The 17,670-nt window shown below is 36.7% G+C and overlaps 1 protein-coding gene across 1 annotated transcript in view; it reads right to left on the bottom strand.

The window, feature by feature from the left end:
* The window catches only part of arhgef40 (Rho guanine nucleotide exchange factor (GEF) 40), a 145,794-nt gene extending 132,774 nt beyond the window's left edge, over nt 1-13,020 (bottom strand). Inside the window, exon 1 of the mRNA XM_030162728.1 lies at nt 12,785-13,020. Within this exon, the coding sequence (XP_030018588.1) occupies nt 12,785-12,787 (3 nt within the window). The 5' untranslated portion in view covers nt 12,788-13,020. The remainder of the gene's footprint in view (nt 1-12,784) is intronic.
* Nucleotides 13,021-17,670: the final 4,650 nt, after the last annotated feature.

Genomic DNA, 17,670 nt, shown 5'->3' on the forward strand with positions numbered 1-17,670 from the left:
CAATTTCTTCTCTTTGATTTAATGCAAAAAACACTAAATTATGAAAATGTTCATATTAAAAAACTATCCTTTAGCAATAAAATGCAAATAACATGAATAAATATGAACAACTTGAAATGTCTAAAGAAAATTAAGTGCAATTTTAACAATATTCTGCCTGTTACTAAATGTTTTGTGCCTTTGTAGATCTGATCTATAATGCATATGTATAAAAAATTATAAGTCGAGGCATAATATTGATAAAATTGCACTTATATTTCTGAACAAATTTCATTTTTTTTCAGGTTATTCACATCCTTTTTGTTTGACTAGTTTGTAAATGTAAATATTGGCATAACTGAATATTATTTTTATATTAAAACAGTCTGGAGTCGTCATTATTTATCAGCTGTCATACTATTATTTTACTGGTCTAACCCACTTCAGATTAAACTGGGCTGAATGTGGCCCCAGGAAGAAAATGAGTTTTGCACCTAGGGATGGGAATCGAGAACCAGTTCTTTTTGAGAACCAGATCCCAGTAGCTCGATTCCTTGGAATCTTTTGCCTGCCTGCTTAACAATTCTGCTTATCGATTTCGCCTTCGTTGCGCATGCACGATGATGTCACACGTACGCTGCATTGTTTTGGTCAGAATGTAGCCAACATGGTGTTGAGGCAGATATGGTCTAAACAGACGACACCAGGTCCACTGGAACACTGTCAAAGCTTCCATGTCTTCAAAAGGGTGGAATCCCTCCAATATGTTCAAACATTTGTCCACAGCATGTGATTCATTTACAGGAATGTCACGTATTTGGTATGCTACTTAGCGACGTTTGTGAATCTAGCGATAAAGTAAACACCAGGCCGTCATCCAGGCCCAGTTCCAGTTCCGGTGCGGGTAACAAACGTCGTGCCCCCTCAAATACAAGTTTCCGAAGGTAGGGGAAAGGAAATGAGGTGCACAACAACGGGAGACGAGCCGAGTTGAACTGGTTCCACTTAATGGAAATGCGGCAATAGAGGAATTAGTAAAGTGTCTTAAGTTTCACTTTCACTGTGCACCCCCCCCGAACCAGGCCTGGCGTCATCTGTTATTATTTGTACATACTGTATATGGTATATTTTCTGTGCAGAGATGGAAATATAAAAGACAGTTAATGCAAACACACCTGTTTGTACTCTTTTATTCCCTCACCCAATGAGAATCAATAGGGAATAGTTTTGATAAGCAAAATCAATAACGGAATCGGAATCGTTAAATTTTTATTGATTCCCATCCCTATTGACACCCCTGTTACACAGTGTTCTCCCAAAACAACACAGACCAGTATAAGCACCACACAAGGAAATATACATATAGACATATATACAACAGAAAAATACAATGCAAATATTGGTTTTTGCTGTTGTTTTGTGTAAAGTGTGTTGAATCAGAACAACTCTGGACTTTAAGCCCATCTGGTTAAATAGAGAACAGTCATGGAGTCACATTTACCAAAGTGTGGAGACAAACAGGCCATAGTCCTAAAAGACCTAAAAGCACTGATACATACATTAGTGTAATTTTTTTCAATTCCTACAACTTTACCAATAGTGGTTGATGTTGACCCTGGTGGACTTGCTTGCTCAATGAAAAGTAAACAACCCTGCAGACAAATATATTCAAATAGCCCCTTTTTCCTGACTCTATTTTGCATGTTTGCTGCGTTTCTATAGTTTTAAACAGCACCGCTCACATTCAAAGGAAAGAATTTCAGCCTAGAAGCACAATTACTCAAAAAGTCTGACGTTAGCTAAGAAAGAAAAGATGGATTTCCCTTTTCCACTCGCCACAAACTCTTGTAAAATTAATATGGCTTCTTTCCCAGTCCTACACAGCTGCTATAATGTGTCTTATCTGTGTAAAGGGTCAAACATGTATATTTAATCCTGTCTAACATACACATCCAGTGCATTTAATGCAATTAGGGCTTAGGTTCTTTTTCTTCACAGACCGGTACGTGTAACAAACCTGATTGGATTTCTATATTAGATTAAGTTCTCAAACTTAAACAAAGAAAAAGACTCATGTAAAACCAGGTGCATCCTTTTTACAGGTTTAATCTACTTACAGTAATATGACGTATCAAACATTGGCATGCATGTGCAAAGACTGGCATCATGTCTGCAATACTTCGGAAAAGTGACTGTATACAGGGCCGTATTAACAGCATTATAGGCCCCCGGGTAAAGCAGTGTAGTGGGACCCCTATGACTACTACTCACAGGAATTAGTATTGGCTTGAAGTCAGTGGTCTTCAGGACGTCATTTTCTACGCACGTAAGTGAAAACCTGTTCAATCTATGCTGCCCCATTGTGCTATGAATCTAATATTTTTTATAAGTTTCAGTCTTGAAAAAGAACATTCTTCTGTGCAGTTCGTCTCAATCATGCACATGAACACTGAGTGCAATTTGAACATTCAACAACTATTTTTCTGTTCAAACTCTAGGACAAAATAAAACAAATCTGTAAAAAAATTATTGAAAAATTTCTATACAAAAAAAATCTGTAAAATGATTAAAAATGTCAGCACAAAATAATAAAATCTACATAAAATGACTTAGAAATTCCAGTACAAAATAAAACAAATCTATACAAAAAATAACAGAAAAATTCAAGTTCAAAATTAAACAAATCTATATAAAAAATAATGAAAAAAAATTCAAGTACAAAATAAAACAAATCTATATAAAAAATAATGGAAAAATTCCAGTTCAAAATGAAATAAAGCTATATAAAAAATAATGAAAAATTCAGTTCAAAATAAAACAAATATGTAAAAATTGAGTTGACAATTTTTATACAAAAAAAAAATCTGTAAAATTATGAAAATGTCAGTACAAAATAAAAGAACCTATAAAAAAAATTATGGAAAAATTTGAGTTCAAAATAAAATTATCTATACAAAAATAATGGAAAAATTCCAGCACAAAATAAAATAATCTATCTAAAAAAAATAATGGATAAATTCAAGTTCAAAATAAAACAAATTGAAATGAAAATAATGGAAAAATTTTAGTGCAAAGTTTACAAAAAAAAAAAAAAAGAAAGTAAAATAATGGGGGAAAAAAGCAGAAAAGAACTTAAATTAGCAATTAGTGACGTACCTACTGTATATGCCTGTGATCAGTATGTGTCATATATGATACAAGGTGCACTGAAGGGTTAACATACTCAGATTAGAATGTGTGTGTGTGGGGGGGGGCTATGCTTATGGGGCCCATCAGACCCATGTGCTAAGACACACAACTAAAAGCTAGACTGCAATGATGACAATGAATAGGATCTGAGTCACAGGAGCTTGAAAAGACATGCCAGGAATAGGTACTAGGGTGTCATAGCTCTTTTATTACTGAGAAACAAGGTTGTAATTTTAATCCAATAACAAACCAGAGGGTGTCGTGAAATGTCATGCAGTCTGTGGTTATTAGGTCAGGTGGAAAGTACGTCTGCCTGTAGGAAGTCTGCTGAATGTGGAATCAGAGTATGTCATTCCCACGTCAGACTTCCTCCCTTTCTTTCCTGAACGCATAACGACCCAGAGCTACTTTTGTGGTACTTCCCAAATGAATTGTAACTTCTCTTAAGTGATTTTTCACCATTTATTCTAATATTTTGCTCAGTATTTTACATTCTTAAGTGAAAATCTGATATTTTTCTATATTTAATTCAATTATTATGTAGATGTCCATAAAAGCTCAGAGAAAGAGGAAGAAAATGTGACTTTTTCAGTAAAATATATCAATAAATGAACATAAACCAAGCGTGTCCATTTACTGTCATTGATGCAGCTCCATGGGTTTTACTGGTGAATCAGTGTAGTAGAAGATGACAGTATTTGTTTTTCCAATTGCACAAGTATAACTTGCGCATAAAAATGTACCTAATGGAAAAATGATCATTTCACCAAAAGTCTAATTTTTTTATTAAAAGTTTTTGCGCTGGCAAGAGGTAGCACAAATGGTATGTCACGCAAAACTGCAATGGAAAGACCTTTTTTCACAACTGGAGTCAGGTGACTTAAAAAACGGATGTTGACAGACATTACGACAAGCGAAGAAGAAACATGTCGCAGTATGTGTGGACACACCAGGAAACCCAATCATTTTTTAATTTAGTACAAGATAGAAGGGTAATATATAATAATAATGAATATATCTGTAAATCAACACCATATTTACATTTGTCGCCATGTTTATGGAATGACTTCTCGTGTCATCTCGCGATAATAAATCAACAAATCATCGCATTTGTGATTTAATGGAAAAACCGACATTATGCACCTCTGCTTTTTCGACATTTAATAAATATCGGTAAAGTTTTGCGCAAATGTCCGATGGAAAAGCAACTAGTGTTTCCACGGTAACTAAGAAGTCTCTGAACATCCAAAAGGATTATATCTTGAGACAATGAAAAGACGAAAAACTGTATTTTACACCAATTATTTACATGTATTGATAGGATTAATTAATGAACTTTTTATATCAGTAAATGATTATGGTGACCAGTGGATGTTTGGGTCTTTATGGGTTAATTCAGAATGAGAAAAGGAAGCACCAGTTGACCAAAAAAGATGCATACCACAAAAACAAAATTAGAGAAGTAGAGTCTTACGAGTTTTAATAGAAGACAGGACGTCATTAAATATAGAAAAGAGGAATAAAGTAAGAAAGTGGGAACTCGTGCAACTTTGCAAACAGAAGAACAGACCAAAAAACAAGAGACAAGGAGATAGTGAAAGAACCAGACGGTACTGTGGGGACTTAGGGTTCCGACAGAAAAGATGAAAAGAAAAAAGAAAGAGAGGAGGAGGCTGACCAGTGGGAAAGATCGATGGGAAACAAGAGCAGCAGCAACCATGATAGAAACCAGATGTAGACCCCTACAATACATGAAGGACAGAGAAAAGGAGGAGGAGAGATACAGCAGAAAGGAGTTCAGGGGAGGGAGGAGAGGGGCGAAGTCGACATGATTATGAGAAAAACTAAGATGCTGGAAGAAAGACAGGGAACAGAAAAGAAAAGGAGGAGGAGGCGGGACATAGGAAGAGCCAGACAGACAAAAAGATAAAGAGGATAAAAAAGAAAATGTGGAGTGATTTCCTTTCTTAAATCTTCTCCTCTAATCTAACCTGATCTACAGTAGGTCAAACCAGGCTTCAGCAGATTGTTTTGGACTATTTAAGTCGCTGCAGTGAAGGCGGGTTTCACACCAGATGAGATTTCACACACTTGGCCTCTACTCATTGTCACCAATTTCAACAGCTTGCTAGAAATAGGGGGAGCAAATATAACATAGAGGAGTCTTTCTCAAATGGGGGTGTGCGTACCCCCCCAGGGGTACTTGGAAGAAGCCCAGGGGGTAACTGAAATTTTTTGTGGGAAAAAATACTTTAAATAAGTCATCGTGTATGGCAGAGGTGTAGTCCTGGGTATACGGCGGTATGCGGCGTATACCTACTTATTTTTAAGTCGTCATTGCATATACCCACTTCTAAATCCCCCTGATGTGCACCATTCAGTAGTATCTGAGCCAAATTGCCAATTTTTTCCCCTCGGACGGTGACGCCATGACCTGCCCTACTCTGCCTGTAATTGGCTAGTACTCGCTGCTTTCATTGATTAGATCGGTTAACTCTAGGCATGAGGACTGATGAGCCAATCAGAGGAAGAGTAGGGCGGGTCATGCCAAGGAAACTATTGCTAATTAGTGCTGGCCACCTCTGGAACCTGACTAGACACCTCAGGTGCCAGCGCCACCCCAGTTGATTGACAGGTCACTGCACGTCTCTTTGAAAGATGTGTGATTATTGGAAATGTGAACGAGAAAGATAGAATAAACGTCTTTCAGATGACTGACACAAATGGAGAGAACCTACTTTCATGGAATACATAATTCTGAGGTAAGTTTTAAGGTGGTTTCAGAATGAGTCACTGTTTTAAACTACTGGCCATATGACTGCACATTTAGAGGAGAAGAGATGTTGTCACCATTAGTAAAACTGTGCAAGTAGGCTAACGTTATGAAAGGCTAACGTTATCCTATGTTTGCCTCATGTTGAATACATGTACATTCATGCAGCTGCTTATGTGACCAGTAAAACCTACAAACTGCTCCTGATCACGTCATGATAATTTTATAATAGTGAACAAATACTACCGATGGATTTTTGGGTAAACTAAACAGAGTAGTCTGACATGTCACTGTTTCTAAAACAGTGTTTTTCTGGACTTTAAAAAAAAAAAAAAAGCCAAAAGTTGAGAGTATACCCACTTCTCCAGGGACCACTACACCACTGGTGTACAGAATATAAAGTAAATAATGACAATTAATGCTGAAATATAAAACGCAATAAATACATTCATATCATAAAATTGACACTCCTGACCTTATTTCATTTCAATATTTTTAAAAAGTCGGCGCTTTGGTAACATTTTAAGAACATGTCTATTTTATATTATTCGACATGAGTTTATTTGAGAAATTAAGTAATTATTTTTGGTTGATGAAAGGTCAGTTTACTCATTTATGACCAATTCATTTATTTTTCTAATCAATGAAAGAGGACATTTTTCAATTTACATTTTGCGCATGAAATCTACTTATAAAGATTTGTTATTTTTAATATGTTAAAGTTAAATATATGTTGCTTGTTTCTAAAGATTTGTCAATAAAAACAGGCACCTCTGGCACAGCAACAAGTTTGCAAAAATGCTGAAGCGAGAGTTGGGGGTACTTGGCTAAAAAAATATTTTTCAGGGGGCACTCCACTGTAAAAAGTTAGAGAACCACTGACACAAAATCAGCCTACTATCATTTTAAGAACATCTCAAGGATAAAAGATCTGATGTCTCAGCAGGACCCGGAAAAACTAGTCCATGCATTCATCTTCAGTCAACTTGATTATTGTAACAGTGTCTTTAAAGGTCGACCTAAAAAAATCAATGAGACAACTGCAGCTCATCCAGAACTCTGCTGCTAGAGTCCTCAATGGTTGCTTTTCCATTGAGCATCTGCACAAAACTTTACTGATATTTACTAAATGTCGAAAAAACAGAAGTGTGTGATGTCGGTTTTTCCATTAAATCACAAATGCGATGATTTGTTTATTTATTATCATGAGATGACATGAGAAGTCATTCCATAAATATGGCGATGAATGTAAATATGGTGTTGATTTACAGATATATTCATTATTATTATATATTACCCCTCTATCTCGTACTAAATTATAAAATGATTGGGTTTCCCGGTGTGTCCACACATACTGCGACATGTTTCTTCTTCTTCTTCTCTTGTTGTAACGTCTGTCAACATCCATTTTTTTAATTCACCTGACTCTAGTTGTGAAAAAGGTCTTTCCATTGCAGTTTTGTGTGATAAACCATTTGTGCTACGCCAGAAAAACCACCTCTTGCCAGCGCAAAAACTTTTAATTGAAAAATGAGACTTTTGACAAAATTTTTCCATTATGTAAATTTTATGAGCAAGTTATATTTGCACAATTTGAGGGTCAATGGAAAAGTGCCTACAAAGATCAAAAAAGCGGACCACATTAGTCCAACTCTGAGGTCCTTACACTGGCTGTCTGTCAGAAAATAGACTTTAAAGTTCTGCTGTTGGTCTATAAAGCTCTGAATGGTTTAGGACCAAAATACATCAGTGACCTCCTGACCCAGTATGAACCCACCAGACCCCTCAGGTCATCTGGATCCGGTCTTTTGTCAGTTCCCAGAGTCAGGAGAAGCTGCGTCCAGCTTCTATGCTCCACATGTCTGGAACAAACTCCCAGAAAGCCTCAGATCAGCTGAAACACTCAGTTTATTTAAACCCAGGTTATAGACCCGCCTGTTCTCAGCTGCATTTTGTTTCTTTCTCTTCTTTCTCTCCTCCTCTTTGTGTGGGTTATCAGTTGAACATTTCCACAACAATTTGAATAGGGTTTTTATTCATCAGTTCAGATCTGCACTGTTTTTTTTAAAGTTAAGTTTTTTAAAGTTTTTATCTGTTTATCTGTTATTTTTTTTGTTTTGTTTTATTTGTCTCATGCCTATACTCTTTAATTGCTTCCCTGCTGTAATGCTTTTAATGTTTACATAAAGCACTTTGAATTGTCTTGTTCATGAAATGTGCTATAGAAAAAAAAAAAAAAACTGCCTTGCCTTATATTATGTTTTTGTTTGTTCAAAAATAATATTTGAGTATTGAGACCTGATGTATCAAATATGATACAAAATTGAAACTGATCCTCCAATCAGCACGTAGAAGCCCAGCGTCCAGCTCAGCTGAGCTCTGCCCACAGCTCCATTCACTCCCAGAGACACTGAGCGTCTGGGGGAGGGACAACATCGTGGCATTTATCCAATTACTGTCCAGTTTTGAGGCAATGAAAAAGACTGTTCCACTCAGTCCCATTGAAGTGCATGGACACTGAGCATCTACGGGCAAATGCACTGAGCAGAGATCGAATGAGAAAACAGAGCAACGAGAATGTATGAGAAGTGAATCACATCGGGTCCGCTGATTTGTGATAAAGCTGATTCTCAACGAACTAAGAAATCGCCTGTGCACGAGATGCTTTTTCTTCTTCTTCACTTGTTGTAGCGTACGTCAACATCTGGTTTTTTAATTCACCTGACTCTAGTTGCAAAAAAAGGTCTTTCCATTGCAGTGCAAAAACTTTTAATCAAAAAATGAGACTTTTGGCGAAATTATCATCTTTCCATTAGGTAAGTGTTTATGCACAAGTTGTATTTGCGCAATTTGAAGGTCAATGGAAAAGCCACTATGGAAGAGCTCAGGAGTCACTTACGACATCAACCCTGACTTCTATATGTTCACGCCATGACAACATGACAGTGACTCACATTGTCCACAATAGTGGAACCCTCAAAGCAAAGCAGTTAAAAAAGAATGTACACGTGACACACAGTGACACATCAGAATGTTTCTGTAGAAAACAGACCTTCTCACCAGCTAGAGTCCAACACTGAGCGGTGGTCATGTCAGCAAGTCTCCACAATCACAGGAAACTCAGCTAAAGAAAGAGTCCTGTGATTGACAACATCGTGGTCTCTGTCTGGATTATTTTAGCGCCGTTATCTCCACCCGCCTGGTTCCCCGAGCAGGTTAAAAAAAACACGGAGAACACCATTAGAGTTTGAAAATGGAAACACCCACTGCCCCATATTCTTGGCCAACATTGGGTGTGTGACTGCATGGTAGTGTGTTCACATAGCTGCACAGTGATGCATTTTTACACCTATGTGCATGTGTTCACAGCCCTGTTTGTCCCTGTGTCAAAGCTCCATGTATGCACGCATTCATACCTTGTGTTTAGATTTCTTAAGCACAGTATATGAAATCTCTCTTTTCGTCTCATTTTAGAGACAATTTAACAGATTAGTGTTGCTAAATGACCCACATTTTTATTTTTAAATTCATTTTTGCTTAATTTGGACCATAAGGGATTATCCAAAACAAGGAGCTACTTTATATTGAAATAAATGTTGGAATGGCAACCAATTAAAGTTCGCTCTCTGACGGGACATTACTGTGTTTTGACCCTTATATTGATTTTTTCTTTTTTACACAAGCAGATGTAAAAAAAAAAAAAAAAAAAAAAAAAAGAAAGAAATCAGATTAACCTGTATACATGCATGAAGACATCTGAGTACTGGGGAGAAATCTAGGTGTGTTAATCCGATTTCTCATATCAGATTATCCTATTTACATGACTTGAATAATCTGGTAACTCCAGAAATCGGATAATGATCGGAGTATTAGTGTGCATGTAAACAGGCTCAGTGATTCACCATGGAGTTGGATCAATGACAGTGGATAGACACGCTTGGATTATGTTCAGTTAATGATAGATTTTACTGAAAAAGCCACTTTTTCTTCAGTTTTCTCAGTATTGATCTAATAACCTTTGAATTAATCTAAGTTTTAATGAACACTTACATAATCATCGAATTAAATATAGGAAAATATATGATTTACACTGAAAAAACTCTAAAGAGGATAATAATACAATAAATGGGGATAAATCAGTTTTTAAAAAGTAAAGTATTAATTTGAGAACTGCCACAAAAATACCACTGGGCCAGAAAAATAGTTGGCTCTCTGACAGGACATTGGGTACGGTTACATGATGCTTTTTAAATCCGATTTATTTTTCCAGAAGAAATTAATGCTGTTTACACGGAAATGTTAAACCCGAATAAAGGTTTACATGAGGTATTAATGAGGTAGATAAGTGAGCTAAAGGGTTTGCGCTGCAGTGCTCACATTGCCTTGTCCTCACAGCCCTTCTGTTAGCTTAGCTTAGCATAGTCACTGCATTTCCATGGTCACACGTAGCCAGTTTTTTAAAGGTGATTTGTTGTCTTTTGTAAGTGATTTTCTGAAATCCGAGTCTCCCTAATTATTTCTTTAGATCTGCGACTTACTGCACTCATACACTCTTGGGACTGTTGTGTTGACGGAAGTTGGAAAATCTTTTTGTTGGAAGGGATGCATGCACTAAGTTAGCTTTGCTTTAACGTTTTAGCTTTGCATTAGTTTTTATTTCCCAAGATTTTATTAGTGCAGTAAGTCACATCGCCATGATTTGAGCCTCAATTTGTGATCATACTCACCCCACCGGACTAAAGTAATGATTAGGGAGAATTGAAGTTCGCAAAATCACTCGTAAAATACTACAAATCACCTATAAAAGCCTGGCTACATCTGACCATAGGAATGAAGCGATTATGCTAAGCTAGGCTAAGCTAAGCTAACGGAAGGGCTGCGAGAACAAGGCAATCGGTGCACTGTTTTGCCCACTTATCGAACTCATTAGTGCATGACAAATGAATTAATAAAAAAACAAGTGGTGAACTCTTCTTCAGGGTTTTCCAGGCTGGTAGATCCCATCAGAATAACCCACTGGAACGGTTTGGGTTGACTAGACTGCATTGCATATTCTTCCGCCAGCGTAAAATGTGTGCGTCATCGCGACAGGACAAGACAACGAGCATGTGCAGAATGTCAGGAATAAAGTCCAAACGGAATAAAGGGTTTACATGTCCCAGGAATAATTTAGATTCAAAAGGGGATTAAACCAGTGACTTTAATCGGGTTTAAATTTAATCCAAACTTTTCTTTTTCGACTGGAATAAGGTGTTTACATGGGCATCTGAAATAGGATCTACCCTTTAATCAGATTAAACCAGGAATAAAAGTTATCATGTAAACGCATGGATTACTGTGTTTTGATTTCTTCTACTCATGTTCTTCAGGCTGTTATTTGTTCACGCAGAAAAAAAAGTTCTATTTGAGGATTTTTTTTTTTTTTTTTTCTCTCTGTTTCTATGTACATCTGTTATTGTTCCACCCTGAACTTTCCCCTTTTGGGTATTGAGGAAGATGAATCTGCACTGTTCTGCACATCCTTCCCTCCAGTCCATGCCATCCCTTGTTCTTGTTCCCCCTCTTTTCTCTCTTCCTCCCCTTTCCTCTTTTCTCCCAGGTCCAATGTGGAAAATGTGGCATCACTGAAACCGCTGCCGCCGCCGTCCAAGTCTCCTAAAATAAAAAGTAACCCTACCCTCCTCTTTTATTCCAGTCTTTCCCACTCCGGCTCTCTCTTTCTAACTCCTTCTTTCTTCCTCCCTTTGCCAAACTGCTCCACCCTGCCCAGCACACATTAGTGGGAATATGATCGAGATCTGTTTATTACTTTATTAGGTTCTTACTTTCTTTGAATGCAGTCAGCAGCTGTTCCCTGTGCGTCTGCATCATCACTGTTTCTCTGCCTCTGGATGTCACTGATCAGACCATAAGTGGGTGGAGATGGTAAACAAAATCCCAGGAGGTGCCTTTCATGACTGCCTTTCCGAGGCAACCACAAAAATCACTAACGTCACACAACTTAAATTATGGCATTTTAATTTGTTGCCATTGGGATTTGACAGCTTTGTATTTCTGACTGCTGACTAAACATCTTCCCAGTCCTGATGCTTTAATTAATTAATTTAACCCTTTCATGCATAGTGGTCACTACAGTGGATAGTTACTCTACAGCTTTAATCTTGTATATTCATGGGTTTTGTTGTTTTAGTTCCATATCAACCAACACAGTGGACACTTAAGCATCATCTCATTAACTGCAATTCATACCATTATTGTAACTTTGCTGTTCTTGATTGGTTCTTGAGTGGAAATCAATTGTTAATATTTATTTTTTGCATATTATCTCCATGAAGTGAGTAATAACTAGTATTAGAATATGTTAAAATGTGAGAAAACATCAGATTAGCTGCATTAAACATGGTTTCATTTCACTGTTTTCATATCACTTTATGATATTGGGTTTTAAATACATGTTTCTTTGCTTCAAGAATAAAATTCATGGTGTAGCTGAGTGGACATTTTTGTAACTCCATGAAAAACAAGTTAAAAAAAAAAAAAAAATCTATCACATTGTTTTGGGTTTTTTTTTTTTTCATGCCTAAAGATGAATAAAAACACTCAGGAAAAAAAAAATCTTGATTAAGGTTCTTATAATTCATGCATGAAAGGGTTAAAAAAAAAAAAAGGAAAAAAAAAAAAGTGAATACAATGACTGTGTAAAAGTGATGCTGGATGATGTAGAACCGCTTCCATTACGCACACTCAAGTGTTTACAAACAGATAAACAAAGTGATAAAACACTAAACGGAAAGAAATAATGAAATCATCAACCTTTTCCACATGTCTAGTTTAAAAACTTACCATGACTTCAGTCGGGAATTCCTACATGGTCGTCAGCTCCAGGTTTAGATTCACTTCCTCTCCGCATTTTACGCAAAAAAACAAACTTTCTCCTTCCACTTACTATCATAACGCAGTCTCCATGGCTGTCTTTATTTGTTTTTTCCTCTCTAAATCTGTGCTTTAGCGTGTAAAAATGTTCCTTATCGCTTCCCCTTCACTCTCTCTGCTATATTTCCCTGCAGTGGGAATGTCCAGGCTGCATATTTCCCCCACTGTGACTCTCTCTCCGTGCGCACAACGGTCCCACGCACTCCCAACGCCCTCCTCCTCCTCCGCCTCCTCCTCCGCCTCCTCATCTCACCTAACAAGAGGACTACAGTTCCTCTCAGCACTCAAACTTTCCATTTTTCCCCCCTCGGAGAAGCATAAATGAATAGACAATAAAAAAAGCCGTTACCCCACCCATGCGTAATTTGCAAAACCTCTGATGTTTTACTGTTCGGCTGTGCTCTCCTTTATTCTCAGTGGGAGATTATTAGGTCTATTTGTAATTAAGCTGGATTTCTAGGAGTTTAATCAAAAGGGTTGTGGCAATCACAGAAAATAATAATAACTGTTAAAACTGGTCTATTTCTCCTCTTGTTTTAAAGCATTTGTACATGTTTAAAAGGATGTTTCAGCAGTTTGGTGAGACTCTTACGGTGGCCCAGAGGTGCAACTGCCCAAAAAATTATCCACTAGCCCGAAAAATTATCCGCTACAAGAAAAAAAAGAGAGAACAGCCCAAAAAAATTATCCACTTTAAGAAAAAAAAAAGAGAACAGCCCCCGAAAAAATTATCCGCAAAAAAAAAAAAAAAACAAGAACAGCCCAAAAAGTTATCCACTATAAGAAAAAAAAGACAACAGCCCAAAAAATTATCCACTATAAGGAAAAAAAAGAGAACAGCCCAAAAAATTAACCACAAAAAGAGATAAACAAGAACAGCCCAAAAGATTATCCACTATAAGAAAAAAAAGACAACAGCCCAAAAAATTATCCACTATAAGAAAAAAAAAAGAGAACAGCCCAAAAAAAATTATCCATGAAAAGAAAAAAAGAGAACAGCCCCAAAAAATTATCCACTATAAGAAAAAAAGACAACAGCCCAAAAAAATTGTCCACAAAAAGAAAAAAAAAAGAGAACAGCCCAAAAAATTATCCACGAAAAGAAAAAAAGAAAACAGCCTAAAAAATTATCCATGAAAAGAAAAAAAGAGAACAGCCCCAAAAAATTATCCACTATAAGAAAAAAAGACAACAGCCCAGAAAATTATCCACTGTAAGAAAAAAAAAGAGAACAGCCCAAAAAAATTATCCACAAAAAGAAAAAAAAGACAACAGTCCAAAAAATTATCCACTATAAGAAAAAAAAGACAACAGCCCCAAAAATTATCCACTATAAGAAAAAAAAGAGAACAGCTCAAAAAATTATCCACTATAAGAAAAAAAGAGAACAGCCCAAAAAAAAATTTCCATTATAAGAAAAAAAGAGAACAGCCCAAAAAAGTATCCACTATAAGAAAAAAAAGACAACAGCCCAAAAAATATATCCACTATAAGAAAAAAAAGACAACAGCCCAAAAAAATTATCCATTATAAGAAAAAAAGACAACAGTCCAAAAAATTATCCACTATAAGAAAAAAACAGAACAGCCCCAAAAAATTATCTGCTATTTTTAAAAAACTTTATTTTTAGTGCACCAACCTCCACTTCCGGTAGGTTACTTCGTTAGCATTAGCTACATTAGCTGAAGGCCTTGAAAATTTTCAGCCTAAAACAAAATTGATGTTATTATAGACATGTGAAAACTTGCCCATTATAAGTAAATGGGGAAAGAAAAAATATTTCAAAAATTCAGAAAAAATTTGAACTTTGATCTACTTTTCCCAAAATGTAACAACATCTATTCTGGGTCACTGGCAATCTATAAATCCAATTTGGTAAGAATTCAGCAAATACTTTTGCTGCTACATACGTTTGAAATTTCACCCATTATAAGTAAATGGGAAAAAAAATATTTAAAAATTCATAAAAAAAATTGGAATTTTGACTTGCTGTTCCTAAAATGTAATCAGATCTATTCTGGGTCACTGGAAATCTGTAAACCCAATTTGGTATGAATTCAACCAATACTTTTGCTGCTAAAGTGTTAACAAACAAACAAACAAACCACACCAAAAACAGTACCGCTTTCCTCTCATTCCAACAAAATGAGGAGTTCTGATATTATGTCAAAGATGTCTGCATATCACCAATAAGATCTGTACTTATTCATAGCCATAAGTGGACGTGTCTCAGTGAAAGTATGTGACCATTAGAGGGAGTAGTGAGTCATTCATGAAAACTACCACTAAAGCAAAGTTAACCAATAAGGACCCAGAGTGACATTTGTGGCAGTTCCCAAATGAATTTTTCTCTGCATTTAACCGTCCTTAAAGGGTCATATTTCACAAAACCCACTTTTATTCGTATTTGGTTCATTTATTTGTGTATTTGGGGACCCTAATAGTTCAAAGCTACAGGTGCTGCAAAGCTATCTTTCTATTCATTTTGGCAAAAATCGAGTGGATTTCTACAACCTGTTTCAATTCCTGCTTAATTTGTTGCGTCTATAACTAGTTACTTCACGACATTTGCACATATAAGGTCAAGACTTCCAATGAACACTTCTCCGAGTACGCCATAATTGTTTGTCACTATGTGGTATCGGCTCGACTCGACTCGACTTGGCTGGGCCTTTTCGTGTTTCCATTACGAAAAAGGGCCTGGAATCTGGTACCCGGTACTACTTTTTTGGTATCACCTCCGCCGAGGTTCCAGGACTGGGGACCAGATACTAAACTGTGATGTGTAAACACTGCAGACCACTGATTGGTCAGACAGTTTTCTCTGTGACCCGCCATTTTACAAAAAACAGATGCGGAAGTGGACAATAAATATAGCGGTAGGTTAATCCACATGATAACAGCCCAAAACTGCACCATGGTCGGTCGAGGAGATTCAGTCTTTGGTGGCCGACGTAAAAATTCAGACGAGACAATACGCAACGGGCGAGTTTATCAGCAACTCTCTGAACAGATGACACGGAGGTAATGCGCCGCATCGCTGTGACGTCCAGGTACTGTAAAGTGGATAGTATCTTGTAATGGAAACGGTCTCCAGGAATACCGAGTCGAGCCGAGCCGAGCCGAGGTGGTTCCACATAGTGGAAACGCAGCATATGTCTTTCGACTGGCCTGGGAACGCCTCGGAGTCCCCCCGGAAGAGCTGGAGGAGGTGTCTGAGGAGAAGGAAGTCTGGGCATCCCTGCTTAGACTGTTACCCCCGCGACCCGGCCCCGGATAAAGTGCAAGATGATGGATGGATGGATGGATGGGTGGATGGATGAATGGATGGATGAATGGATGGATGTTGTTTGACTCACCATCAAACTCAGGACCAGGAGGGTTTTTAGTCTCTATGAAGTCGAGGTATGCATTTTTAGCTACGGTAATGACAATGAGACGCCATCTTATAGATCTAGGAATCATCAACTAGAAAACTGGATCAACATCCAACAGTTCAACTACATTTCAAGTTCTCGAGAACCTCTCAATGAATCAAAATTAGCATTACATTTGACTGACTTTAAAAGGGCAAAATGTAGCATTACTACTTTAAAATATTAAGAAAATACCTAAAACTATCATGACAGTGTTTAGAATAAAGAGCTCTGAAGTTAGTTTTAACATTAACATACTGAACTGTAGAGAAATGAACTGACTCATTATATACTGACCACTAGAGGGAGTAGTGAGTAGCAGATGAAAACCGCTAAGAAGCAACTTTTAACATCAAAGCGATGGAAAATTGTCATAAGATTTTTCAGGACACCGGAGTTAATTTCAAAAATGAACCCCCTGAACCCCAATACCTGTTGGGGAAATGGTGGCGCTCACTTGGGGAACCAGACCCACATATTCTGGACGTGTCCTCAGATCAGACCTTTCTGGGATGACATATTTGCAGCTGTGAGCGCAGTTTTCAACCAAACATTTTCTAAAGATTTAAAGTTTGCTATTTTCGGTGTAATCCCAGAAAGTTTAGAGGGAAATAACCGAAAACACGTCTTGCGAATTTTACAAACGGCAGTCATTAAATGCATCACTATCAAGTGGTTGAAACCTGAACCTCCCACATATAACATTTGGACTGAGAAAGTGAGGGAAATCTATCAGATGGAACAAATTACACACACTATAAACAAAAAGTTAAGGATATTTTTAATTTTTTGGGCTATTTTTTTTTCAGTTGGGATTCTTGCACAGCACTTTTGACTTTTTTGTGTGTGAACTGAATTGAAACACATTTTTTTATTGACCAGACATAGTTTAAGAAATAAAAATAGAAACACATTTTAGAATAGAAACACGTTTTTTTAATGACAAGGCATAGTTTTATTTACAAATGGCAAAAATGACAAAAAAGACAAAAAAGAAATGAAATATCCTTAACTTTTTGTTTGTAGTGTATAGACTTAGAATTCAGGGAGAGACATTTACAAAGAGATGGAGTCCCATGATTAAGCTTTTAATGTAATAAGCGTTCAGAAGTGGTCGTATACATGTGTTTTTTGTCAGTCATGTTTCGTTTGTGATTGTTGTGGTCAATGTCTACTGCAGATTTTTTTTTTTTTTTTTTCATGTATGCCATATGGGGATGTTTGATTGGATATGTTGATATACATAAAATGTCTTGTATATTTGTATGAGCAAAATGAAATAAAAATTAAGTTATAAAAAAAAAAAAAACAACAACACAAAAAAGCCATAAAAGCTAGAGACACTGTTGATGTTTTCTCCACTGGACACAGCTCTAAATG

Source organism: Sphaeramia orbicularis, chromosome 18 (genome assembly GCF_902148855.1).
Source record: "Sphaeramia orbicularis chromosome 18, fSphaOr1.1, whole genome shotgun sequence".
Lineage (NCBI taxonomy): Eukaryota > Metazoa > Chordata > Actinopteri > Kurtiformes > Apogonidae > Sphaeramia > Sphaeramia orbicularis.